This window comes from Heterostelium album (genome assembly GCF_000004825.1).
Source record: "Heterostelium album PN500 unplaced genomic scaffold PPL_scaffold11, whole genome shotgun sequence".
Taxonomy (NCBI): domain Eukaryota; phylum Evosea; class Eumycetozoa; order Acytosteliales; family Acytosteliaceae; genus Heterostelium; species Heterostelium album.
Window position 1 is genome coordinate 238,104 of NW_008805073.1, and position 24,972 is coordinate 263,075.

Consider the following 24,972-nt stretch of genomic DNA (forward strand, 5'->3'; position numbering starts at 1 on the left):
TAATAGTAGTAAAGAAACATTCAATCAATCAATCACTAACCAACCAACCAATCATATTTGGCTACCAAAATTAAAATAAAATTTATAAACTTTGTAATAATATAATAAACTTAAATCACAAAAGGGACTATAAACCTATGATTCTATTTTTCAAATTTTCACAACATATATACAAAAAAATTGTGTTTGGTTAGTCAAACTCAAATTGTTTCTAACTATTGCCCGAGAAGAATATGGTAACTAGCAACTCATACTATACTGACAATATCGCTCCATCTATAACAGTGAATTCGCATCCATTATCAATCATTGTGGATCAAAATGAAATCCAACTTAATTCAACCTCTGGGTTAATAATCATTGATGACCATAAAGAATATTCTGGAGATATTATTTCAACGACCAACTATGATATTGGAAATGATTCTAAAGCAATTGGTCGTATGATTAAAGATATTCTAGAGGTTCCTAATGGTAGATTTGTAGTTGTTTCACTGGTGTCAGATATGATTCATTATCAATGCCTGATGAACTCTCACATAGTCTTTCAACAATTGGTGCTCAGAAATCATATGATATCACCATTACCAATTCATATGGAATCATTGGAAGAAAAGGTAGTAATCCTGGTGCCGTACCTGAAATGCTCACCAGAAAAGGACCATTCTCTTGTTTTCAAGCTATTGTTCTTATTACTCACAATGACCCAGAATCCATAAATAAAGAAATATTTATTATCTATAACTCTATATAACTATTAACTATATATAAATTATAATTATTAAACCTTTTTTTTCAATTGTTCTTTAATAATATATAAACATTAAGAAATGATGCTAAATGAATATATGAATAGAATATGAATGAGTTGTTTATTATCTTTTACGATGGATGTAGTGTACTTAAATGATTTTTATGTGATCATTAATGTGTGTGAATGACCACCTTCATATGATGTGAATATTACAATTTTTTTAATTGATCTTTTTTGTTCAAAAATTTTAATTATTTTAATATCTATCTTTTATTAGGTTTTTGAAAAGAATAGATTTGTAAACAATAATAGTAATAATAATAATTCAAAAGTAATGAGTAATAAGATGGATGGAAATAAGAGGATGTCATCACCATCACCTCTTAGACATTCGATCATATTGGATCAAGAGTTTGATGAGGAAGACGATGACTACTATGCATTGCAAAACATACCGGGTGCATCTTCGATTCTCGATAGCACTGGCAAGACGAAATCAAACACATCGACACCACTCATAGTTACACCTAGCGGATCACGATCAAACTCAACTCAAAGTACACCGAAACTATCGAGAAATAACAGCGGTGGTAACAACAACAGTATTGATTTAGATAGTAAATTCGATGATATCAATGGCAATGGTAATGATAGTGACGACGAACTGGAGTCACTGCTTCAGAACTACTTGTCGTCAGAGACAGATGTCGATTTGCTCACGGAGAAACTCTCTAGACAGCTGGCGACATTCGAAACGGAGATGGTTGTCGGTATTCTCGATAGCGCTATGGATGTGCGTACCGTCGTCAACCAGCTGTCCGACCGTGAGGAGACGCATCTCACCGGTGTGACGGCGTGGATCGACTACTACAACAAGCAGCTGCAGGACATGAAGAAATACATCGAGCACATCGAGTCAAAGAACAACAAGATGAACGTCGTCTCCAACAACCAGAAGGAACTGATGAAATCACTCGAGTATCTACTGACACTGCTGACACTCGACGAGAAAACCATCAAGAGTTTGAACAACCCAGACTTTGCAAGTGCGGACGGTCTTGCCTCTGCGATAAAAGCGGCATCGAACCTAAAGAAAGCACTGAAAACCAAGTTGAAATCGGGCATGGAGAATATGGTCGCCGTCAAAGACCAACGAAAGGCTTTCGAGACGTACAAGCTTGCCTTTTCGAAAAAGGTGGCCACGCTCATCGAGAAGGAATTCAAGTTGACCGACGCCAACAAAGACTATCAGAATGTCGAAGACGATCTACCTGAACACACCGGTTACTTTGAATCGCTAAATCGATTCAAACCGCTGGTTCACTGGCTCAAGCAGATGGACATTGAGAAGTTCCACCCACTCATTCCACTCTACATCAAAGCCTATCGTTCCACCTATAAACATGAAATCAAACCATTCTTTTCGACAATACAACATTCAATATTAAAAGAAACAAAAGATCAAAATGGTAAGCAAGTAAAGCAAGCTGTTATAACATATAATCAAAACAAACTAAATATAGATTTAACTTATTAACACTTTGATAATCTATCTACCTATAGACTTTTTCTCTTCACATGTAAAGAAATCAGTAGAGTTGGCATCATCGAATACAACAGCCTCTAGTACACCTGTAAAGCAAACAAAGAAACGAACCATAGATAAAGCATTCCGTTTCGGATTGTCTTGTGTGGAGAATGCAATCATGTCGGAACAACAGTTCCTGATGGAGTATTTCTTGTTTACCGATCCACCCACTGCACCAAAGCCAAGTCATTCTCATAGTCATAGCAGTGGTGGTGGTAGTAGTGCTTCTAGTCATGGTCATCAAAGATCAGGTTCAGTTTCATCAAAAGACAAAGACGGTAAGCTGGGTGTTGGTGCACCAACACTCGGTGGTGTTTCTCTCGACGGTGGACTGGAAAATCCGTTGGATCATATACTATCAGAGATGTTTGATTGTGTTGCACCGGAGCTCAAAGAAATGGTAGAGAAAGCCGATCAAATCAATCCATTCTACCTACTTACAATGTTGATCGACACCGAGCAATTCATCTCTTCACACACAACACTCGGTCCAACCTACAGTTCATTCATAATCAAAACACTCTCTGAAGTTCAAAAGACAATGAAATCATTATTTAACAAGTTCATTGTATGTGTTAGTTATATATATATATATATATATTCAATAAGTCAACAAACATAACAAACATAACAAACTAATCAAACTTACTTTTTCTTACATCCTAGGATTTACAATCGGATTCAATTAAATCAGCACAACCTTCATTAAAGAAATGTGGTGTGTTGTCACATTTCAAACATTTCCCAATATTCGTTAATTCTTTGGAGAAGTATCGATCGAATGTAGAGATGGAATCGGTGTCATCGCTGATCAATTCCAGCTACTATAAGATTGTGGTGGCGCTGAACAATTGGATCGACGGACTGGTCGAGAAGCAACCACCCGATGACAAGTACAGATTCATCGCATTGGTTGAAAACTACTATTTCATCACAATCAAGATGGCAGAGATCGGCATACCCTGTCTCAAAACCTATTTGGATACAGCGACACAGCGTTATCAAGCGAGTCTACAGACCTATATCACCTACCTGATGGACTTGAAATTCAAGCCACTGATGGACTTTTTCCAAAAGATGGACGACCTACTCCTCACATTGCCTGCAACCGACATTCAATTCCAACAGTCCCACTCGAAACAACAATATAAAAAGATGGTTGAGAAATATAAAACTGAAAATGTAAGTGTTTAACACAACACAACACAACACCTAATTATTAATAATTTATTATTATAATTTCATATGAAATAATATTAACATTTTTTATTATTATTTATTTATAGATTGAGAAAGGTTTAATTAAAGCATTACATAATATCTATAAACATATTACAAAAGATTCAACATTGATTTTGGTTATTTGGGAGAGATTAGAGGAGGTTTTCATTGAAAAGTATGATCATTACCAAGATTTGGCACACCAATGTTATCAACAATCAATGCCTGTATCATCAGATCAAATCAAGGGAATATTTGCAACTGTAATAAAAAAGAATCCTAATAAATAATTAATAGTAATAATCATAGTAAATAAATAAATATTAAATTGTAATGATATAATTAATTAGTTTTAAAGAACATTGATCATCAAGCATTCAATTCATGAAGGTTCAATAATAATGAAATTTTCATTTTTTAAATTTGGGAGGGAATTGTTGGTCAACAACCAAATTTCAAGTTCAATCAATAACATATTTGTATTCAAAAAGATATCTCATATTTATAGTATATTTTAATATATATAATATATATAAATGAATATACAAATAGATGATGTACAAGTTAATTCAATTGTAGAACAATTGGAGTATTATTTCTCTGATTCCAATCTTTTAAAAGATAAATATATGAACAAGCAGGTTCATCATTCGAATGATGGTTGTAAGTATTTAAGATAGACTGATCATAGATTACATGATGAAGAATAGAGATTTAACGAATTCGTTATTCATTATATAGGGATAGGAATAGATATTTTGTTAACTTTTAACAAGTTACATTTAATGCTTGAAAAGGTGTTGAACGAACATATCAAAGCAAAGCAAAATGACATCTCTGTAAAAGATGTTTTAATTACCATTCTTTTACACAATAGATTTAAAGAGAGTCAATTGTTAGTTGCCAATGATGAAGCAAACGAAATCAAAAGAAGACACCCATTTATTGCATCAGATGATTTGATAAGAACAGTCGATGAGAAAACTATATATATTGTAAGTGCACTTATTTTATCATTACTATATCATCAATAAATTATTAATTAAACTTTATTAACTTTACAATGTATTGTTAACAGGAACCTGTACCCGAAAATATGACAAATGAAGAGTTGATAGCTTTGTTTTCAGAGTTGGGAAGTATTGAAAATGTATCAATACCTAGATTCCCTGATAAAAGAGCTAAGGGATTTGCATTCATAGAGTTTAAAGAGAAGGAGAATGCTATAAATGCAATCACATCTATAAGATCAAACAAAGAAAAATACAAATTAAGAACATTATCAAAGTAAATATAGATGTCGATATAGATTTCATTAACAATTTAAATATAACTAACCTTTTTTAATATTATTAATATTACTAATAACCTACAGGATCGATTGGTTAAATAAAAAGAAACAAATTGTAGATGCTTATCAACATCAACATCACGAACAACACCATGAAGTTGTTGATCAGGGTGGATATCATTATAATAATAATAGGAGAAATAATGATAATTTTAAGAATAGTAATAATAATAATAATAGTGGAGAAAATAATAATGAGAGTATTGGTAAAAGAATATTAAAGATTGATAATATACCTTTGACTACCAATAAACCATTCTTATGGAAACAACTAGATCAATTCTTTCATACGGTATTCTTGGACTATCATCTGGGTGGTGGATATGCAGTTTTACGATTCAAGTCGATGCAAGAAAGAGATTCGGCACAGGAGATGGTAAAGAGTGGCAAGGTTATTATTGATGAACAAGTGGTGACAACATCACTGCTTACCGATCATGAATTCAAAACACACATGAACAAATCAAGTAGATATCAACATCAGAAACAACAAGAACACGACAATGAAGTGAGAATGCAACAATACGAAGAGGATCAACGTAAATTGAAAAGTCAGAAGAATAAAGAAAAGAAGAAACGCAAGAAAGAGAAGCAAAAGAATAAAATACAACAAAATAATAATAATAATAATGATAACACAACAGATAATAAGAAGGATAACAGTATTGTAAACTTTGATAGTGATAATGAAGATGAAGAAATGACTGACTGTACAACCAAAGACAATAGTAATAATCATAAAAGATCATTTACAGAGACTTTGGACGAGAAAGATATTGTCTCAAATGATATAAATAAAAGTCAAAGAATATAATTTATAAATGTTGTATTATATTGTTACTAATATTGCAATTATGATTTATTTTATCTGTCTATTATTATCATTTATGTTATAATTATTATTACTATTAAGATGACTATTTGTTTTGTTATCAATGATATCCATTTTGAAGCATGCTTGTATTGATATTGGAGCTACTGTTACTCATGTTATGAGTACCATTGTTCATGTTATTCATTTTCGATTGTTGATTCTGGAAGCAAACATAATGAACAGCAATACCATTGGGTTGTGCAGCAAATGCGTTGGTACCAACAAATCTCTTATTACAGAATGGACAAATTAGATCATCAGTTATCTTTATAACTCCAGATCTTAAATTAATTAATTCTTCTTTAATCTGGATATATATATATATATATTTTTTTTTTTATATAAAAATGTTAGTTTAATACTATAATTTGCGATTGAATTGTCAAACTTACTTTTACATGTTCTGCTTTTAATAAATTCTTTATAATTTGATTGTCTCTCTTGGTCTTTGTGTTGTCACGAATGACAGCTTCAAAGAAAGGATAGAGCTGGTTGATTGGAATGCTGAGTGGCAGTAAACTAAGTGCCTTTGGTGTGTTGATCGATCTGTAATGCTTGTTCAAAAGGCTGAGTGCAGGTTCAATCAATGGTTGGATATTACCCTCTGGTTTTAAATATACATTCAATAGCGATAGATAGACATCCTTTGAGTCTTCATTATCTCTATTATAGTTTCTATCGCAATAGTCTTCGGCCATCTTGAAATTCTTTAACTTGTGTGCATAGATTGCCAAAGCTTGTTCATGTCTACCAATTCTACTTAATAATATAGCTCTTTCTTCATATAAATCTATATAAATTATAATAAGTATTATGTTTAGTAATCTCATATAATTATTATCATAATAGTACTTCATTATGTAATTATCAAATATCAAACATACCAGTAAAAGGGAATCTACTTAATAACATCTCTGGTATATAGTATTTTGAAGTCTGTAAAAAGTTTATCAATTTCGAACGTAGTACACCCAATAGACCTGGTTCGGTACCGGCAACAGTTTCACCCGGTATTCTTGGTGTCAATGAATCTTGAGTGAGTGTTGTGATCTTGTTGAGATATTCTAAAATTAAATCATTGTGGAACTTTGGTGTGGTATCAGGTCTCATTGGATTATTAATGATATACTCTAGATACTCCATTAAAAAGGTTGGTGCGTATTTCTCTAAATGATGTATAATTTGATCTGGTGGCAATTCATCTTTTCTCTCGGTTGTGAATATCTATTTAATATTTAATAAACTACAATGTTAATATTCTATAAACTACTATAGTAGTTTTTTGATCTTTTTCAAATATTTTACAATATCTTACAGTCATTGCATCTTTTGTTGATTTCTGTAATACCCATCTTGAATTCTCCAAGATAATAGGTAGGTATTGTGCACCCAATTGACAAAGATATGAAATAGTGTCTTTTGGTGGATTGTTCTTTGCTAGCAATGTCAATGCTTCTCTATGCATCGATTTAGATTGATAGAATGATACCAACTCTGTGAATTTCTGAGAAAAGATTTGTATACAAATTAGTATTTTATATAAAGATTTGAATGATTAAACAACTGTGTTTAAAGTATAGCTACCTTTTCCTCTATTAAAACTCTTTGTGATTCTTCAATATGTAGACAATTCTTTAGATTAAAGAAAATCGTTATTAAACTCGGTTTCAATTTGATGTAGACTTTGAGCAGTGTTGTATCGATGAGTGTCGGCAGATCGTAGCCAGAGTTGAGTAGCTCCATTGGGTTGAGATTGTAAGGTGGTTTGTCAGACTTTTGTAGTTCCTTACGCACACCCACCAAGAACGTTTCCAACGCGGACAGTGCATTCTCGTTCTTCTCGATGTCCTTGGTGTGGACGGCCACCGACAGCTTCTCCTGCAGCAGAGGTGGTAGGAATCCCGGGTACTGGGAGATCACTCTTATCGGATCGATATAGCTGCTCAAGTAGAGTTCCATCGCACTCTGATATTGCTCACGTGCAAACAGCGAGTGTGCAGCGATCATCTTGATCTTTGAGAGTTTCTCGCGCTTGCCTGGAAGTGTGTCGGGCGCGATCGAGAGCACATTGATAGCGGTCTCATGCTCGTTGTTGCTGGTTAGCTGTTCGACCAAGTCCATTGTTGGCACGGGATTCAAACGCCACACCGTATAGTTCGAAGCGACGTAGATGTCCTTCTTCGAGGTGATCGACTTTCCACCCGACAAGAACATCGTCTGCAAGATGGTCTTGGAGTTTGTCTTTGACTCTGGAACGATCTGAATCTCAATCTGCTTCGATTCAATCGAAATCACAAAAGGATAACTCACAGTAAGACTAACCGGTACATCATTCCATGTCAGTGCATACTTTCTATTTGGTGTACCTTCCGAATTGATAAAGAATGACATATCTAATGTTTGAAACATAACAGTTAGTTAGCATGTATGTTTGTATTCTCAACAACAAAGAGTAAATAGTGCAAGTTAACTTACTATTCTTAACGATTAGAAACTCTTTATCTTGGAAGAAGGTAACGTATGATATCTTGTCGGTGTCAATGTTGATGACACTACCGTCGTGAGCGTTGATGATGTTGTATGCTTTCTTAAAGTTTACGACGATGAGATTCTCGCGGTAATCGATGGTTTTGGTGACGTCGGGTATGTTGAATTCTTTGCCTTCGATAAAGTCGGTTCCGTCCCAGCTGTAGAGAACCAACTTCTTCTTGACTGCAGCACACAACGATAGATTCGAACCGTTCTGACTGATCGCATAGATATTGCATCCCTTTGCTTTGTTTAGCATTCCACGCTGCGAGAAACCCGACAGCAAATCGAAAACCTTTATCTCACCATCCGTTAGAATCACCAATATATTATAGGGTTCCAATACTGTCATTTGTGTAATCGGTTTTCTAGACAATTGTTTTGTATCAAAGATAACCAATGAACCTTTTTAACAATAATAGAAATAACAATATCATTAATTAATATCCTATCTATTTTACTCTTTTTTTTTTCATTTCTTTAATTAAAAATAATAGCTAGCATGCATACAATTTGTACCAACAGAAGTTTGTTTCTCTACTACATCATATACTAATACTAGACCTTCGTATGTACCCAAGAATAACTTTTTGCTACCTCTATACTCCCATGTATCGATACACTCTATCTTTTGATTAATCTTATCAATCACCGTTGATTGTGTAAACGAATTCATTCTCTATCTATCAATCTAATAAATAAATCAAATCTATGAATCTATTTCTCTGTCTGTCTATGAATCTATCTATCTATCTATTCAATTGAACTAAGTTTGTTTCTCTAAAATCTAACTGAATCCAACTAAATTAATAAAATTACTTCTAATATAATGAATGAATGAATGATAATTATAAAGTCATATATTATTTATTTAATTATATTATTGTTGTTTAATTATTCTTATTATTATTATGTAATGTAAATAAAGATTGAACAACAACAATAATATAATAATGATATTAATATTTATTGATAATAATAATAATGATAATAAAAAAAGATGAAAATATCTTTAGCAATTTTGTATCTCATAAATTTTTGTAACGTTTTTTTTTTTCAAAGGAAATTTCTTTAAGTCAGTGTTTATTTAGTATGATCACCTTCATTTCAACTTAATATCACTCATAACATACTTGAATCAATAATCTTAACAAAAAATTTAATTAAAAAATCAGATATAAATAACCAAACAAGCTAAACTAAAACTATTTCGACAGTAATACACGAACTATAAGCCCAATATACAAACTAAACTACATATTTTCAATGGTAAAACATAATTAGATGTAAAAAAATGAAACCACAATGAATTTTACATGATAAGCTTGTTGATTTTCCAATTCTTGTGATTTTCTCAAAATAAATATAAATAGATTGATTGTTTTTTAGGGTTAATCAAAACAATTTCCTTATTGAGAATTTTGTTTATGCATTAAATCAATCAAATAATATTTAACTTGATGATCATAAGTTCATATTACTATTTTGCAACATTAATTTTTATCAAAAATAAAATAAACTAAACTCTATTCTTTTTTTATTTTTTTGATTATCTTTTATTTTATTTTTTTAATTATTTTACTCATTTTTTTTTAAATTTATAAAAAATCTTTTTTGCTTGTCTGTCTCTTTGTATGGTTGGATGTCTCAACAAAAATAATTTGAAATTTTTTCAAAATATTATTAAAAGTAAAAAATCCTTATCAATTTAAACAAAAACAACAGACAAAACAGTTGCCATACATCATCACCGCACACAGCATCAGCAAATCAAATCAAACCAAATCAAATCAGTTAAAATCACAAATCAAATATAATATTATTAATTAATTTACTTTTACTATTTTTATTATCTTATTATCGAATAAGAAGTAACATCGAAACTATCTAGTAATAATAGTAATAGTAAATTATATATATAACTTAATTTATCCAACTTTCGTTTTGTTTTTGTTTTTTTTATTTTTTTTGATTTTTTTTTAAGTTTTAGTTTTTTTTTTGTTTCTCTCTTTTTATTTGTATTGTAACAACAACAACAACAAGTTTTTTTTTATATAAATAATATATATATTAATATTAATTACAATTATTGATGAACTCTTCTTATTGGTCATAGTATTTTGATTGAAATCAAATCAAATCAAATCAAACAAAACAATCATGAATCATTTTAATAATAATAAAAACAATAGTAATAATAATAGTAATGGTAACGGTAATAGTCCACCTCCGTTAACTACCAATGGAATAGATAGTATTAATAGTCAACTACAATCACTCAATTTCACAACTACATTGAATCAATCGTTCGATTTAACAAGTTCGACTGGTTCACTGTCGGATTCATTCGGATCGAGTAGCGGTGGTAGTGGCGGTAGCGGTGGTCTATCAACTTCAACTGGTTCAAATAGTGGGAATAGCAATAATAACAATAACAATAATAATAATAATAATAGTAATAATAATAATAGTAATGTTGCAAATTTTACATCATTAAGTATGTGTTTATTTTGAATAGTAATACCACTATTCATAAAGTTTGAAACTAACATAACATTAACATTATTGTTATTATAAAAAAACAGGAACAAGTAAAGAATCAACCAATCCATTATCAAATAGTAATAACAATAACGATGAAAACTACTCAATGGCAAAGATCTACTTGAATAACAAGCCAAACCTCTCTAATCAACAAAGTCTCGGTAGAGTAGACTTTAACATGAAATCAGAGGATTTAGATCAATGTTGGTTTCACAAAGAAGCAACAAGAGATGTTTCAATTGCTTTATTAGATTCAAAACCATCTGTAAGTTTAGTAATATAGCACTGTTATTTTATTTATATATATATATGTAGATAGGATAGAGTTGAGATGAGATGAGATTAGATGAAGTGAAATGAATGTAATAAGAGTAAAATGAACATAATGATGTTAAGAAAACAAACAAAACAAAACAAAACAAACAAAAGTAATGTAATACTTACAAATAATTATTGTAATTGCTGTTGTTATTATTATTATTATTATTGCTATTATTATTATTATTATTATTAGGGATCATTTTTAATTAGACCAAGTTCACAACCAGGCAGCTATGCAATGTCTTGGGTCAAGGGTCAAGGCGAGATCGGACACAATCTGATATACGGTTTGTGTCCGGGATACTCGTTGAAGCAGAACCCTACGAATCCGACCGATCGATTTTGGTCGTTGCAAGCGTTGGTCGAGGGATGCGACTACCTCAACCAGCCCATCACAGTGTCGTCGGCGACTGCATCGATTGCCAAGTCGTCGAATGCCAAAACCAACAGCGAAGTAATTGGTCGTATCATTGAGAAACTTGTCTCTAACGATCAGAACCTATTAGAGTTGATGTGGAGTTTACATATTATCGAAAATCCAAACGAAAACGTTAATCGTTCTGAAAAGAGAACTTGTGTAAAGTAAGTAATGATCATCATTCATACATTTAACAAAACAAAACCTATACAAACAACATGAAAAGTACAACCAACAATATCAAACAAACATCAACAAACAAAAATAGAATGAATTGATGAAATATGTATGATGATGATGATATTTGTAGTAGTTTCAGATTTATATAGAATAGTATAGTATTGGTGGATTATGAAATAGAACAAACAAAACAAAAACAAACAAAAGCAGATATGATGAAAATGAAACAACAACAACAACAGAAACAACAAAAGAAATCACCTATATTTTAAATTTACTGGAAATTTGGAATACAATATAATTACATTATATCATAGTTTATCGAATTGAAATTGGAACCCAACAATTCATCATATTTTCTCATAAATAATCATCTTTAACAACCTGAGAAAAACAGTAGAATTAATGTTGTTGGATTCAAGTGAATTAAGCTAAGCTTTAGAATGAAAAAGTCAACAACAACAATAATAATATTCAATAGAATAATGATGTGTTGTTTATGTTACTGTTGTTGTTGATGTTGTTTTGTTGTTATTATTTACAAATGAAAAAAAAATGAATCAAATGATAATAATAATAATGATGATGTCATCATAACATTGAATATTCAATCAAAACATACTAACCTATAATTGATTTATTTTTATATTATTTTTAATAATAATAATTGTTATAGATATTGTGATGAAGAATATACAGCACCTGAAATATTACCTTTGAATGGCAATGCACTTTCACTGATAGCACAGAGTCTACATAATAATACAGTAACACAATCACTTCACATCAATGGATACGAAGGATATCTACGTATGAGCTTTCAACCGAATATAGGTGATGGTGAAGCTGCTCATCTCGCCAACATGTTGAGTAAGAACAAATCAATAACACTACTGAATTTAAATATAAATGAAATCTCTGATACAGGTGCAAAAGCAATTGCATTTGCATTGAAAACCAATACGTAAGTATATACAAATCAAATCAAATCAAACAAAACAACACTTTGAACAACAATCTAACTAATAGCTTTTATTATATTATATATATATATATAGTACACTTAAATATCTATCATTGTCAAATAATTTTATTGGTAAAGAAGGATTGGTTGCGCTGTCCGATGCAATTGAGGAGAATAGAACGTTGGATTTCATCGACGTTTCGAACCAACTGTATAAAAGTAGAAATATAATCAATCTTGTACATACAAATATCGAGAGAACACTGATAGGTCTGTTGGAAGACACTCTCAGACGTAAATGTGAGTTGATCGGTATCTCTACACCGCTCGACATCGATCGTTCGATGTCGTATCTCTCCTCGGGAAACATCCACTATATATCACTGCAACGACTAGCCTATTTCCACGGATTCCTCACACGCGAGCGTGCAGAGAAGCGACTGCGCGCCTCTGGCACACCGGGCTCGTTCCTCTTCTACCTCAACCACTACATTCCCAACTCGATTTTCCTCGCCTACATTGTCCAGTCGCCCGTGGACAACTCGTTCGATATCATTCACCGTATGATCCACCGTGTCCATTTCGGATACCGGTTCGTCTCTGGCAACGGACTGTCGGACCGCGAGTACGACGCGCGCGACGAAGCCAACGAAGAGGAGGTGCTCTACAACTTCCAGTCGAATCCGCGCGCACTCAAATCACATAGCAACAGCTATGACTACGCGTATCGCTATCGTCCCAAGCGAAAGGGTTGCGGTGTCGTCGTGCCCACACTCTTTGAGTACTGCTCGTGGGTGCTGGCGTCGTCCTCCGAGTACAAAGAGATCTCGCGCGAACTCAACGAGATCAGTACCGACATTGAGGAGCGTTTCCAAGCGATTCACGACCTCGTGCCATTGTGGGGTGCCAGAAATGTCAGACCGGTAGTCGCCACACTTCAAAACACCAAACAAAGTATCTCCAGAAAAGGTGTCTACTCGACACTCTCACAGCTTTACAAACACAACAAATCCAAACTTTCAAAACCAGTCACCACCGAACAATACCACTACATCAAAAGTCAGAAAAAAGATAACAATGATTGATCAAATCAAAAACCATATACATAAAATTTATATAATTTTTTTAAAACCCAATGTAAAAATAACAACTACTAGTAGTTTTGTATAACTTCTTATTATAATTAGTTGATTCAAAAAGAAGTGATATTAAGATACCTTAAATAACAATGAAACTGACTGACTTTAACTAAAGTAATTGTGAAGAATAAGAAATAAAAATAATGTTTTTTTTTTTGTAGTAATAGTTATTTTATTTATAGTTTTGGGAAATTCAATCATATCAACTCGGTTTATGCCTTTATAATCAGTAAATCTATAGAATTGAATAAAAAAAATAAGTTAGAAGCAAATTTCAATAACAAATAGGGACAAATAAAAAGAATAAATAATCATTAATTTATGATTCGTCAGATAAAATCGAATACTTTCTAATCAGAGACCATTCATGTTAAAGGAATTGACTTAAATATTGTTTTGTCATCATGATAAATTAAATGATATATTGATTCTTTTAAATAAATAATGCTTTACTTACTGTCAAAATTGAACAAATGTAAAGAAAATGTTGTTGCTCGTCTTCTTTTTATCAAACATTATTTTCAAATTCAATCTAAATTTTAAGTAAAAAAAAAAAAAGAAAAAAAAAAAACGACGAAAAAGAAAGCGACACGTTACTTTTTTAAAGATATTTCAAAAAAAAAAAATAAGATTTTAAACTTTAAGTTTATAGTTTACAGCGGTACTCAAAGATTATATATTCCTTGAGCTTTTTTAGTTTATTAGTTGAACCAATAGATCGATTTATACAGGAGGGAATTCAGGAATAAATCCCACTGAAAATTCAGCTTGTAAAAATATATCGTTATTTGTTTTAGTCAGACCTAAAATAGGAATGGGTTGTTGATTGCTTGTTGTTGATGATGATGATGATGTTGTTGTTGTTGTCATATTGGCAAATGGTGAAGTTGATGTTTTTGGGGTAAATGGACTGTATACTGCTGTTGAATCCGACGCTGGATTATTATTATTACTATTTCCAGATGCCCAAGTTGGCACGTTGAATACTGAAGGTGTTGTAGGTGATGTTGTTGTTGTTGTTGTTGTTGTATTGAATGGGCTGTTACTATTAGGTGTTCCAAATACTGTATTATTATTATTAATATTTATAGGACTAGTATTATTATTGACAGTTTGAAATACACTACCGCCACCACCAGTTGGCGTATTGGTTGCAGCGTTACTTCCAAAAACAGTGGTGTTGTTAGGTGTACCGAATACACCACCGCCACCACCTCCCGACAATGTTGCAGCGTTACTACCAAAAACAGAGTTGTTAGGTGTACCGAATACACCGCCACCACCAGTTGGCGTATTGGTTGCAGCGTTACCTCCAAAGACAGTGGTGTTAGGTGTACCGAATACACCGCCACCTCCAGACAATGTTGGAGTATTACTTCCGAAAACAGTGGTATTAGGTGTACCGAATACACCACCTCCACCCCCCGACATTGTTGCAGCATTACTTCCAAAGACAGTGGTGTTAGGTGTACCGAATACACCGCCACCACCACCTCCAATTCCAGGAGCAGTAGCAGGAGGATTACCAAATACCATATTATTATTATTACTATTGTTAGTTGCACTAGTACCAATGCCAAATACACTGTTGTTAGTCGAACCAAATACACTTCCACTACCAGAACCACCACCACCAGCACTAGTACCAAATACACTTCCACCACCTCCGCCACCACCGAATACACTTCCACTACCAATAGTATTTCCACTCATCATCGAATTGTTGTTGTTTCCATCTGTATAGTTATCGAAATCGAAATGTACTTGAGTTGGACCGTTTTGAGTATAGTTTTTTAGAAATGCTGGTCTGGTGTTATCGCTTCTTATCTGATGTAGGAGTTGGTTGACTTCATCTTGCTTCTTCTTAATGTAAGCCATTAGCCTTTGTTTCTCCGAGTTGTCAGTCTTTTTCATCATCTCATATCGCAGCTCTTCTGGAGATACATCGGCAATTACCAAACTATTTTTTTTCTCTGCTCCATATGATGAAAGTACCCAACCGACACTGTCAACCACCAACTTATCTGGATAAACCTACATACATATAAATGATATCATTCATTATTATTAGTCGATAGCACTATCTTTCAAGGGAAAACAAATTATATTACTATACAGGAGAAGGTGACATTGTATTTATGTTTTGATTTTAAATAATAATAAATATGAAAATTACTAAATATGGAAATAAATAAATCTAAGAATTAAGATAATATCATATATATTTAATATCTATTTATATAGCTGTTTTGTTTGTTGAGTGAATTAATTGAATGAATAAAATGTAGTTCGACTTTTTTGGGTTTTTTAATTTTCATTGTTTTTTTTTTTTTTATCACTCGACTTTTTTTAGTGTGTGATCAATTTTTTTTTTGACGATCATATGATTCAATTTGTGTGTCTGTTTTTTGTACAATATTAATTAGATTAGTTTAGTTTTGGTAACAAGATCGCTGGTTTAGTTAGGATTTAGAAGATAAATTGATCAATCATGTTATCAAGAGTTAGCTATCAGCAATCATTGTTGAGAAAGTTGGTTAACTCAACAGCAGCATCTACATTAAGTGTCAGAAACTACAGTGGTTCAGCTACTTCGTCAGCTGAAGAATCAACATCAAAGACTGCACAACCAACACAATCTACTGGTTTCGGAAAGAAAAAGAGAATCAATTATAAAGGATTGCCAGTGGTACCACCCATCAGCGCAAAGCAATTTCAGTCGAGCGCAGTAGATATCAGCGATGCCCAAAAGATAGAGAATCTAAATACACACATCACAGAGCAAGCCGAAGAGAACAACTTTAGATACACTCCAAACTTTTCGAAACTAGGTATTCTCACCAACGTCAATGAGCTACCCGAAGATTGGAATAATGTAAATAGAAAATCAATTTTGATATTTGAAATTAAATATCAAAAACTAGTTTTGGAATAATAATTATTAATATATATCAATTCAATTCAATTCAATTCAATTACTACTATTCATTTGTGCAGATTAAATATAACGCAAAGTCAAGAAAAGAGAAGCAAGCATTGAATGATACATCAAAGTTATTCGATATTAAAGACAGTGAAGAAGCCAATATTCAATTTAACAGATTCGGAAAAACACAGACTCCATTCCCACGTTTACCAAATAACAATGTATGATAGATATTCTCTTTTGTTTTTGGAAGATATTTTCAATATGATATAGGTCAAACTAATCAAATTTCTATTTGTTTATTCAGCCAAAATTAATTTTCGTTCCACCAATTAATGGAGGTAGTTACGCAAGAGCATTTTTAAATAACAGAAAGACTTTGAATGCAATCGATATTTCAACCATTGATTTACTTGAAGAGTTTGTAAAAGTAAGTAAATGAATTAATCAAATTTAATTTAGCAATATTTCGAAAATAATAATATTAATTGATTGATTGATTGACACGATTATTTTCTTTTCAGGATAAAATTAAAGATGATACAATCACATCATTTTCAATTCATACATCAACACCAGGTGTAATTCATAGTGCAGGTACAGACTTTGTTACATTGTTTGAAAAGAGAAATACAGAGCTACCAGAGCAATACTTTAGAAAGTTGTACAAGTTCTTTTATTTGTTGGCAGCATCACCGAAACCACATGTTTCAATTTTAGATGGTTTGGCAGTTGGTTCTGGTGCCGCCTTTACAGCAAACAGTGCAGTTCGTGTTGCCACTGAGAATTCAATCTTCTCGGTGCCAGACTGCGCCATCGGATTCTTCCCGGATGCCGGTATGGCCCGTTTCCTCGGCAAGCTGCCAGGCAGTCTCGGACGTTACCTCGCCATGACTGGCGGTCGTTTGCGTGGATCGGACATCATGGAGAGCGGAATCGGTAATTTCTACATCCGTACCAACCAGATCCAGTACATCGAAGAGTGGCTCGGTCGTGTGCCAATCAACCGTTCCGACCGTCTCTTTGCCAACTTGGATATCCACACCGAGAACTGGGACAACAAGCAATCGATCCAGAAAACACACTACGAACAATACAAAGAGGCGATCGACCGTTGTTTCTCAAAGGCCAGCGTCGAGGAGATTATGGATGCATTGCGCGCCGAAACTCAACATCCGGCATGGGCCAAGCGTTGTCTCGACAACATGAACCGTATGTCGCCACTCAGCTTGAAGTTGACTCTAGTATTCATGGACTACGCTTTGCAACCGAATCCATTGTTAGACCAGCCACTCTCGCTCAAGGAGCACTTTGAGATGGAGTACCGTATTACCAGCTCGCTCCTCGAGGAGGGTTCCGACTTCTGGGAGGGCATTCGTGCGAATCTCGTGTATAAACGTGCTCCACAATGGAAGTACAAGACACTCGCCGATGTCACCGACGAGGTTATCGAACACCACTTGAACTTCCAACCAAAGAATCCGCTGTATCTACGTGAATTGCCAACCAACCACGAGGAATTCGAAGACATGTTGAATGAGTATTACGCCGAGAACTACCAAGCCATCTCTGAACAAGATCAAAAATTGTTTACCACCTACGAGGGTGATCCCATCTCAAAGAAATACGAAGAGTTTATCGAAGAATATTACAAGGGCGCTGACCAAGATGAGTACTTTGAAAGAAATCTCGCTGAAACATTGTCTTCAATGGCTCCAGAAGATACTTATTAAAAAGATTAATAATAATAATAATAATATCATCAATAATATAATAATTATAATATCATATATATTTTTACACACAATCACAATCTAACAAACCAGCCAGCCAGCCAGCCAGTCACAACCAACCAAACAACAAATCAATCACAACAAACAAACATAATAAAACTTTTAAAAAAACAATAAAAATAAATTATTAAACATTAATAATAATCTATCTAATTACTATTATTAATTATTATAATAATAATAATAATACTGTTTTGTTTATTTATTTAGTTATTTACTTAGTTATTTGATCAAATTCTTCCTTTGAGACTTGTTGATTTCCGTGAAAAACTCTGTACTTGATGCATTGTTATTCTCGACGAATACATCTGCCAAAACACCGAGTTCATAGTAATTCTTCTGAGCTGTTGCTGATCCACCTACATTCAACATGTTTGGTTGTTGTTGTTGTTGTTGCTGTTGCTGTTGCTGTTGCTGTTGATTCAATGATGATGATACTTCTGAAATACCGGTGGATGGCTCCAACAATTTAATTGCTAATCCAACAATCTGTTGCATTCCAGGTTTAATTGGGAACATCTCAATGTCGATATCCAGTGAGTTGTTTGGTGGTAGTGCACCGATCTTTGGTAGATGACCATTCACAAGAATACCATCCATCTTATTTCGCACCAACACAAACAGTGGATAGAGAATACGATTGGTCTTATTGACGAGCTTAGCAGTGACAACGAACGGCTTCTCCAACTCTACCTTTGGAATGTGTGTAAGAATACATTCGACTTCATCGATATTGATCTTTCTCTGAATGTATGCTGTCTTTAGTCGACCGATCTCACCTAAATACGATCTCCATGTAATATCTAATTTTCCTAATGATGCTGAATTCTAAAATAATAATAAAAGTAATTTGATTGTTATTAATGTTGTTGAACCATGGTTATGTTTGTTTGTTTGTTTGTTTGCTTACCTTTGTATCGAAATCATTTGGATCTTTTGGTGTAATCTTGAATAAATATTGTCTGCTTCCAGATTCCTTTAAAAATACAACATTTGAAGTTGATTTTATCTCTGATAAAATAGAATTCGAACTACAATTGTTATATAATGTTTGTTGGTTAGAGATATGTATGATTAATGATAGGTAGTTGTAAATGAATATCTACTTACTCAACACTAGATTTAAAATTTACATTTGAAGTTGGTGAGGAAGTGGTGGAAGGAGATGTCAATGGTGGTGAGGAAATCGGTGTTGCATTGACATTATGACTGTTTTCACTTAGATTTACAAAGTTAAAGAGCTCGCTAGGCTCGAAAAGTATAGACTCTAAGAATAGTGATCCTTGTGTTGCATTCTCTAGACAAGCTTCTAAAAATATTTGATTCTTTATATATATATATATTTATAATTTAGAACATTAAAAATTAGATATTTTAATTGAATAAACAAACCAACAAATATGAAAATGTGATGGTTACACATACAGGTATATGATGTATCTTTGTCTTTATAATTAATGGATTCATAACTTGAAACTTAAAGAACTTTTTAAACTTTTTGATTTCACCTTCTGGTGTAACATAGTTTACTGCACAACATAATCTTAAAGAAAGTATAGTATGTTAGTTATCATAGTTAGATGATTATTATAATATTGCTATATAAAAGTAAAACACTACACATACATATTAACACCAGATTCTTTAACTTCACGTTGTACTACGAAATCAGAATTGAAACCTGGACCAAACTTTGCAATTGGACTTTGTTCAGAATCTAATAATAATATTCTTTGTGTAGATGTTTGTAATTCAACCTTTTTATGAATTTATTTAGTTAGTTAGTTAGTTTGATAGAACAACTGTTAACAGAAACGAACTAAACTATATTATTTATAGCATATGATCATATCATACCTTTAGGAATACATTTGTTACATCATGTGTAGAATGATTGTTTAGACTGATGTAAGAAGTGAATATTTCACCGAGATATATTGTACCGGATTGAAGTTGTAACATTGGCGAGATACCGAGTGCTTCAATACCACCACCGTATGTATCGTTATTACCGAATTGTATTAAAGGTGGAAACAGTATGTCACTGGCTATATCATCTCTTTCACATAAAATCGAATTATTAACTGGTATATGAGGTTTGCTAAGTCTCATAACCTTTAAATTTAACAGTTGATTATCTTTATTCTCCATTTCTATATTAATATAAATATACTAAAAATATCTATATATATATTACAATTATAGACAAACATATGATCATCTATTATCACACAATCAAATTTTACCAAATTGTTGTTGATTTTTTATTTTTAATTTTTTTCAGATTTTTTTATTAAAAGTTAAAACAGTGTCAAACAAAGAAACTAATACAATGTAATTCATTTTTTTATATTTATTAATTAATATGGATTATATTTACATTTAATATTAAAAGTTCTCAATTGATCAATCTGATTATTATATATTGTGATCCATCAATCATTAATCTATTTTGATTTATGAAAAAAAATTCCCAAAAAAAAAAAAAAAAATAAACGAAAATTGCTTTTGTGTAATCTGACTGATCTCATCTCCTTATCTGTTTGTTTTATTTTTGTTCTCAAATAACAATGATAAATGTTATTTTTAAAAATAGTTGTTTATCATTGAACAACTATCTTTGTTTAAATAGATCATCAACTAATGCTCTTTTATCATTAGCATCATATCGTCAATACAATCAAATCAGTAGTAGTAGTAGTAATCTACATTATAGATATAATTGTACTTTATCATCACCAACAATACAACCAACATCAACAACAACATTAATAAATAATAACAATAGCAGCAGCAATAATAATAATAATTCAAGTGATAATAATAATAGTCAAGTTTTAAATTTAAAAAACAAAAATGGAAAATCATCATCAACAACAACATCGACAGTAACATCATCATCATCGTCATCACCTCAACAAAAACCTAAAAAGTATAATAATAATAATAATAGTAATGCAAGTCATCAAAATGAAAAGAAAGAAAGGAAACAATTTGTAAAACTACCAGGATCTTCATCGACAAATGTATGGGATAAGAAAGAATCAAATCCATTCGTACGAGAAACTGAGATTCCAAAAGTACCTTTTGACCAATCCATTTTCGATTTATATTCAAATCTATATAAATCCGAAAGGTAATTACATCGCTAATGTGAATCACACATATGATTTTTAGATATTAATTGTTAGTTTATCTTAGTTTACCGAAATATTTTAAAGATAATATAAATAATAAGAATATAGATAAGTTGGTTAGTGAAATTCAATCGCTATCGAATCAACCGAAATATTGGCTTGCCGTGTCGATTATCAGTACGTTGGTAGATCTGAGACCAAAGCTATCGCAACCACTCCCACCGAAGAACTCCGATGTAAAGAACAGGGGTTCTGTTGAGGAGCGCGAAAAGACACTCGGTGAGGATGTCTTGCAGTTCCGAAAGCTGGTGTTGGCCGCCACCCGCTACACACTGGCAATAGACGACAGCGCGCCAATCAAACACGATCAGCTCGTAAAGCTCTACTTTAACTTTAATCATATCGCCTATCTCCAATCGCAACACGAAATTCTCATGGAGCAAGTCCGTTTGAAATCGAACCAACCAACCTCCGGTGACGAACACCTCCAATCGATGATGAACTCCATCAAGATGCTGTCGATGGACACCTCATTCCTCTATGACTACCTCTCTTGCAACGAATCCAGCAATTTCATCCGGCCTTTCTTTGACAATGCACACCTCCAGTGGACATCAAGCGTGATCCAAGTCGGTTTAAAGAATCGTAGTGAACGCATTCAAAAAAGAATACAAAGCAACAACAGCAACAGCAACAGCAACAACAACAACTCTCAAGAAACTACATCAACTGTTTCTTTCGATGAATTGGAAAAGATCATTAATAATCCATTGGATAAGGACCACTTGGAGTTACCGTCGTTCGTTGTAAACTCTGAACTCAATGGACAGTATGATATTGTCGACTTTATCGAGGGACAACTTCCAGGCCAGCTGGAGATCGCTTCAAAGTTGATAAACTCTGTCATTATGTTTTATCTTCTTGTCGATCGTTATGAGATGGCGCTGCACTGGTACTCTCGTCGTCTTAAAATCGGGTTGTCCCCAAATCACTTCACCATCTTCCCATTCATTGTGTATCATGAGTTCCGTGGCGACAACCTCCTCGAGCACTGGGAGTCGGTGCTCGACCAGTATCCAGTGGACAAACGTAGACGTTCCAATTTTAGACGTGAATTCAAGTTCAATTTCATTATGACGGCGCGTCGTGTCTTGGTCAACCCAGGTGTGCGTGCCGAAGCAAAGGACACTGAACGCGAAGCTCTCGAAAAGATTATTAAGCTCGGACACACTGGAAAGATGATCTATTTGCTCAACCAGTATTTCGAACGTGGATTGCTGCCCAGTGGCACAACCTTGATACGCGCAGCACAAAATTCAGCTGGTCTGCCCACCTGGCAGCAGTATGTCCCGACAACACCCGACTTTGTACGTTGTCTCTTGTTCTCACCGCGCGCTTACGAAGCGGATTTGCGCGAGAAGAATATGCTTGGCGGTTGGAACCGTCTCAAGAGTGAACGTCCGATAATGGTGTATACCAACATCATGATTCTCAACTCGATTCTCTGTGGTCTTCTCAATCACAACGAGATTGAAGCGGCCGTGCGTATCACCATTGAAATGACCAAGCGAAAGATGAAGGTTTTCGAGTGGATTCACCGAAAGTTCAGTGAAAAGTTCATCGAAATCGGTTACTTTGACGAAGATTACTACAAATATATGCCCTCCATTCTCCAAGAGTACGGTGCACTCTTCCGTTTCAACCAGATGGCTTCGTGCGACGTCAAAGTTGCCTACTCTTACCTGTGTGCCGTCAACATGCAGACCAAGACCAAACCGTTTTTGACGATCGCTGTCAATCTCTACGACCGAATCTACACAATGAATGACGACATCAACTTTGCTCATCTCATGAAGTTCTTTGGCGAGGTCAACCTATTCTATTTGTACTCGGTGTTGTTTGAGTTGTTTGCCCAGCGTGGGTATGCCAAACTCGGTTTGCAATTGCTCAATTCGAATCTCGCATTTTTCCTCAACCAAAAGCATCTGTTGAACCACCAGATGGTCTCTGACATTTTAAGGACACTCTGCTATACTGCTTCGTCAGAGGCACGCGAATTACAGGTCAAAATATTCAAAGCATTCATGAGTGCTAATCCACCAGCAGCTAACAAACACCTCAGTGAGATACACAATATCATGTCGCACGTCAACAAAGAATTAAACGATCCACAAATTACAGAATTACTAAATTCAATCGATCTCAACTATACAGTGGCACCCAAACTACCAAAAGCACTTGTCGATGATATTCAACAATCTTTATTGGCTGCCTTTTCAAGGTTATAATAAATAAATTGAGAAATAAACTAGTTTGGTAATATCATTATAATGCTAATCAATATTTTTTGTAAAAATCTGATCAATTTGATTCAAATCTATTTAATCAGGGAGAGAGTTCAATAACTGTGATACAAAATTCAGAATTCACTTCTCTTGAAATTTAAAATAATGAATATATATAAGTAATATTAACAATTTTATTTTTTAGATGTTTGTATATGAATATGGTCATACAGAAGAAATATTTTTATTTGATAAAAATTATTTATCATATTTATTATATTGGTTGTTCATAAATGCAGCTTCTTTGAAACAGGTAATTGTTCTTGCTTTGTGAGTATTATTGAATGGATTCCATTTGGTTTGAGCAAGTAACCATTCAACACATTCAATTTGACCTGATCGAATTGAATTCGTATAACATTCTAACATAATCTGATGATTTGCAATGTTTCTATCGTACTTTCGATTGTTTGGTTCTGGTATTATTGCATATTCTGTTAACTTTAAGAATATTTCATAATTCTTTGACAAAGGAGATCTTGAAAGTGCTTTTAAATAGTCTTGATCACTTAGATCTATTCTTCTCGTATAATTATGTGCTCTAATAATGTAGTTTACAATCTCTAAACTATTAAACTCTGCAGCCAATGCCAAAAGTTCACCGAAATCAAAATGACTTCTTTTGATTGTAATATAATGGAAACTGAGAAAAGAAAGTATTTCAACCACATAATCAAAGAATTCGACATCATTAAGCTTTACTATATGTTTGAAATATAGATCTGAATGATTAAAGTATGTTTGAAGTACTTATTTTCAATAGAGAAATCGGTACGATATTGACAAGGAGCTCGCCAATACAAGCTACTTCTAAACATCAGGTAGAATCGTTTCAATTCTATAATATCGATGATTAACCAATTGAATTGGATTACTAATCATATCTTT

General features: G+C 33.2%; 11 protein-coding genes across 11 annotated transcripts; 7 read left to right on the plus strand and 4 right to left on the minus strand.

Moving 5' to 3' along the window:
* Positions 1-233: 233 nt before the first annotated feature.
* Positions 234-2,029, plus strand: PPL_09500 (uncharacterized protein; the record flags this gene model as incomplete). The annotated part of the gene is made up of 3 exons (XM_020580294.1): positions 234-482; positions 1,032-1,398; positions 1,632-2,029. 3 exons carry the CDS (start codon positions 234-236, stop codon positions 2,027-2,029), a joined length of 1,014 nt encoding a protein of 337 aa, XP_020428881.1.
* A 61-nt stretch (positions 2,030-2,090) lies between these two features.
* On the plus strand, positions 2,091-3,853 carry exoc1 (exocyst complex subunit 1; the record flags this gene model as incomplete). Its single annotated transcript, XM_020580295.1, has 5 exons — positions 2,091-2,223; positions 2,318-2,910; positions 3,009-3,347; positions 3,498-3,524; positions 3,629-3,853. The coding sequence occupies 5 exons, from the start codon at positions 2,091-2,093 to the stop codon at positions 3,851-3,853; spliced, it is 1,317 nt and encodes a 438-aa protein (XP_020428882.1).
* A 246-nt stretch (positions 3,854-4,099) lies between these two features.
* PPL_09502 (uncharacterized protein) lies at positions 4,100-5,728 on the plus strand (the record flags this gene model as incomplete). The annotated part of the gene is made up of 4 exons (XM_020580296.1): positions 4,100-4,226; positions 4,305-4,558; positions 4,642-4,850; positions 4,939-5,728. The coding sequence occupies 4 exons, from the start codon at positions 4,100-4,102 to the stop codon at positions 5,726-5,728; spliced, it is 1,380 nt and encodes a 459-aa protein (XP_020428883.1).
* A 118-nt stretch (positions 5,729-5,846) lies between these two features.
* vps39 (tetratricopeptide-like helical domain-containing protein) lies at positions 5,847-8,993 on the minus strand (the record flags this gene model as incomplete). The annotated part of the gene is made up of 8 exons (XM_020580297.1): positions 5,847-6,095; positions 6,181-6,578; positions 6,673-7,012; positions 7,059-7,292; positions 7,373-7,963; positions 8,099-8,181; positions 8,264-8,722; positions 8,828-8,993. The coding sequence occupies 8 exons, from the start codon at positions 8,991-8,993 to the stop codon at positions 5,847-5,849; spliced, it is 2,520 nt and encodes an 839-aa protein (XP_020428884.1).
* Positions 8,994-10,477: 1,484 nt separating this feature from the next.
* PPL_09504 (uncharacterized protein) lies at positions 10,478-12,052 on the plus strand (the record flags this gene model as incomplete). The annotated part of the gene is made up of 5 exons (XM_020580298.1): positions 10,478-10,814; positions 10,903-11,126; positions 11,393-11,636; positions 11,689-11,764; positions 11,935-12,052. The coding sequence occupies 5 exons, from the start codon at positions 10,478-10,480 to the stop codon at positions 12,050-12,052; spliced, it is 999 nt and encodes a 332-aa protein (XP_020428885.1).
* A 283-nt stretch (positions 12,053-12,335) lies between these two features.
* PPL_09505 (uncharacterized protein) lies at positions 12,336-14,291 on the plus strand (the record flags this gene model as incomplete). The annotated part of the gene is made up of 5 exons (XM_020580299.1): positions 12,336-12,367; positions 12,457-12,744; positions 12,839-13,093; positions 14,066-14,112; positions 14,242-14,291. 5 exons carry the CDS (start codon positions 12,336-12,338, stop codon positions 14,289-14,291), a joined length of 672 nt encoding a protein of 223 aa, XP_020428886.1.
* Positions 14,292-14,606: 315 nt separating this feature from the next.
* Positions 14,607-16,014, minus strand: PPL_09506 (uncharacterized protein; the record flags this gene model as incomplete). The annotated part of the gene is made up of 2 exons (XM_020580300.1): positions 14,607-15,917; positions 16,000-16,014. 2 exons carry the CDS (start codon positions 16,012-16,014, stop codon positions 14,607-14,609), a joined length of 1,326 nt encoding a protein of 441 aa, XP_020428887.1.
* Positions 16,015-16,374: 360 nt separating this feature from the next.
* On the plus strand, positions 16,375-18,542 carry PPL_09507 (enoyl-CoA hydratase/isomerase family protein; the record flags this gene model as incomplete). Its single annotated transcript, XM_020580301.1, has 4 exons — positions 16,375-16,758; positions 16,881-17,030; positions 17,117-17,239; positions 17,334-18,542. 4 exons carry the CDS (start codon positions 16,375-16,377, stop codon positions 18,540-18,542), a joined length of 1,866 nt encoding a protein of 621 aa, XP_020428888.1.
* Positions 18,543-18,824: 282 nt separating this feature from the next.
* Positions 18,825-20,753, minus strand: PPL_09508 (DUF974 family protein; the record flags this gene model as incomplete). Its single annotated transcript, XM_020580302.1, has 6 exons — positions 18,825-19,430; positions 19,513-19,633; positions 19,713-19,927; positions 20,028-20,145; positions 20,229-20,359; positions 20,460-20,753. The coding sequence occupies 6 exons, from the start codon at positions 20,751-20,753 to the stop codon at positions 18,825-18,827; spliced, it is 1,485 nt and encodes a 494-aa protein (XP_020428889.1).
* Positions 20,754-21,172: 419 nt separating this feature from the next.
* Positions 21,173-24,027, plus strand: PPL_09509 (uncharacterized protein; the record flags this gene model as incomplete). The annotated part of the gene is made up of 2 exons (XM_020580303.1): positions 21,173-21,738; positions 21,804-24,027. The coding sequence occupies 2 exons, from the start codon at positions 21,173-21,175 to the stop codon at positions 24,025-24,027; spliced, it is 2,790 nt and encodes a 929-aa protein (XP_020428890.1).
* Positions 24,028-24,282: 255 nt separating this feature from the next.
* Positions 24,283-24,966, minus strand: PPL_09510 (uncharacterized protein; the record flags this gene model as incomplete). Its single annotated transcript, XM_020580304.1, has 2 exons — positions 24,283-24,785; positions 24,960-24,966. The coding sequence occupies 2 exons, from the start codon at positions 24,964-24,966 to the stop codon at positions 24,283-24,285; spliced, it is 510 nt and encodes a 169-aa protein (XP_020428891.1).
* Between the last annotated feature and the right edge of the window lie 6 nt (positions 24,967-24,972).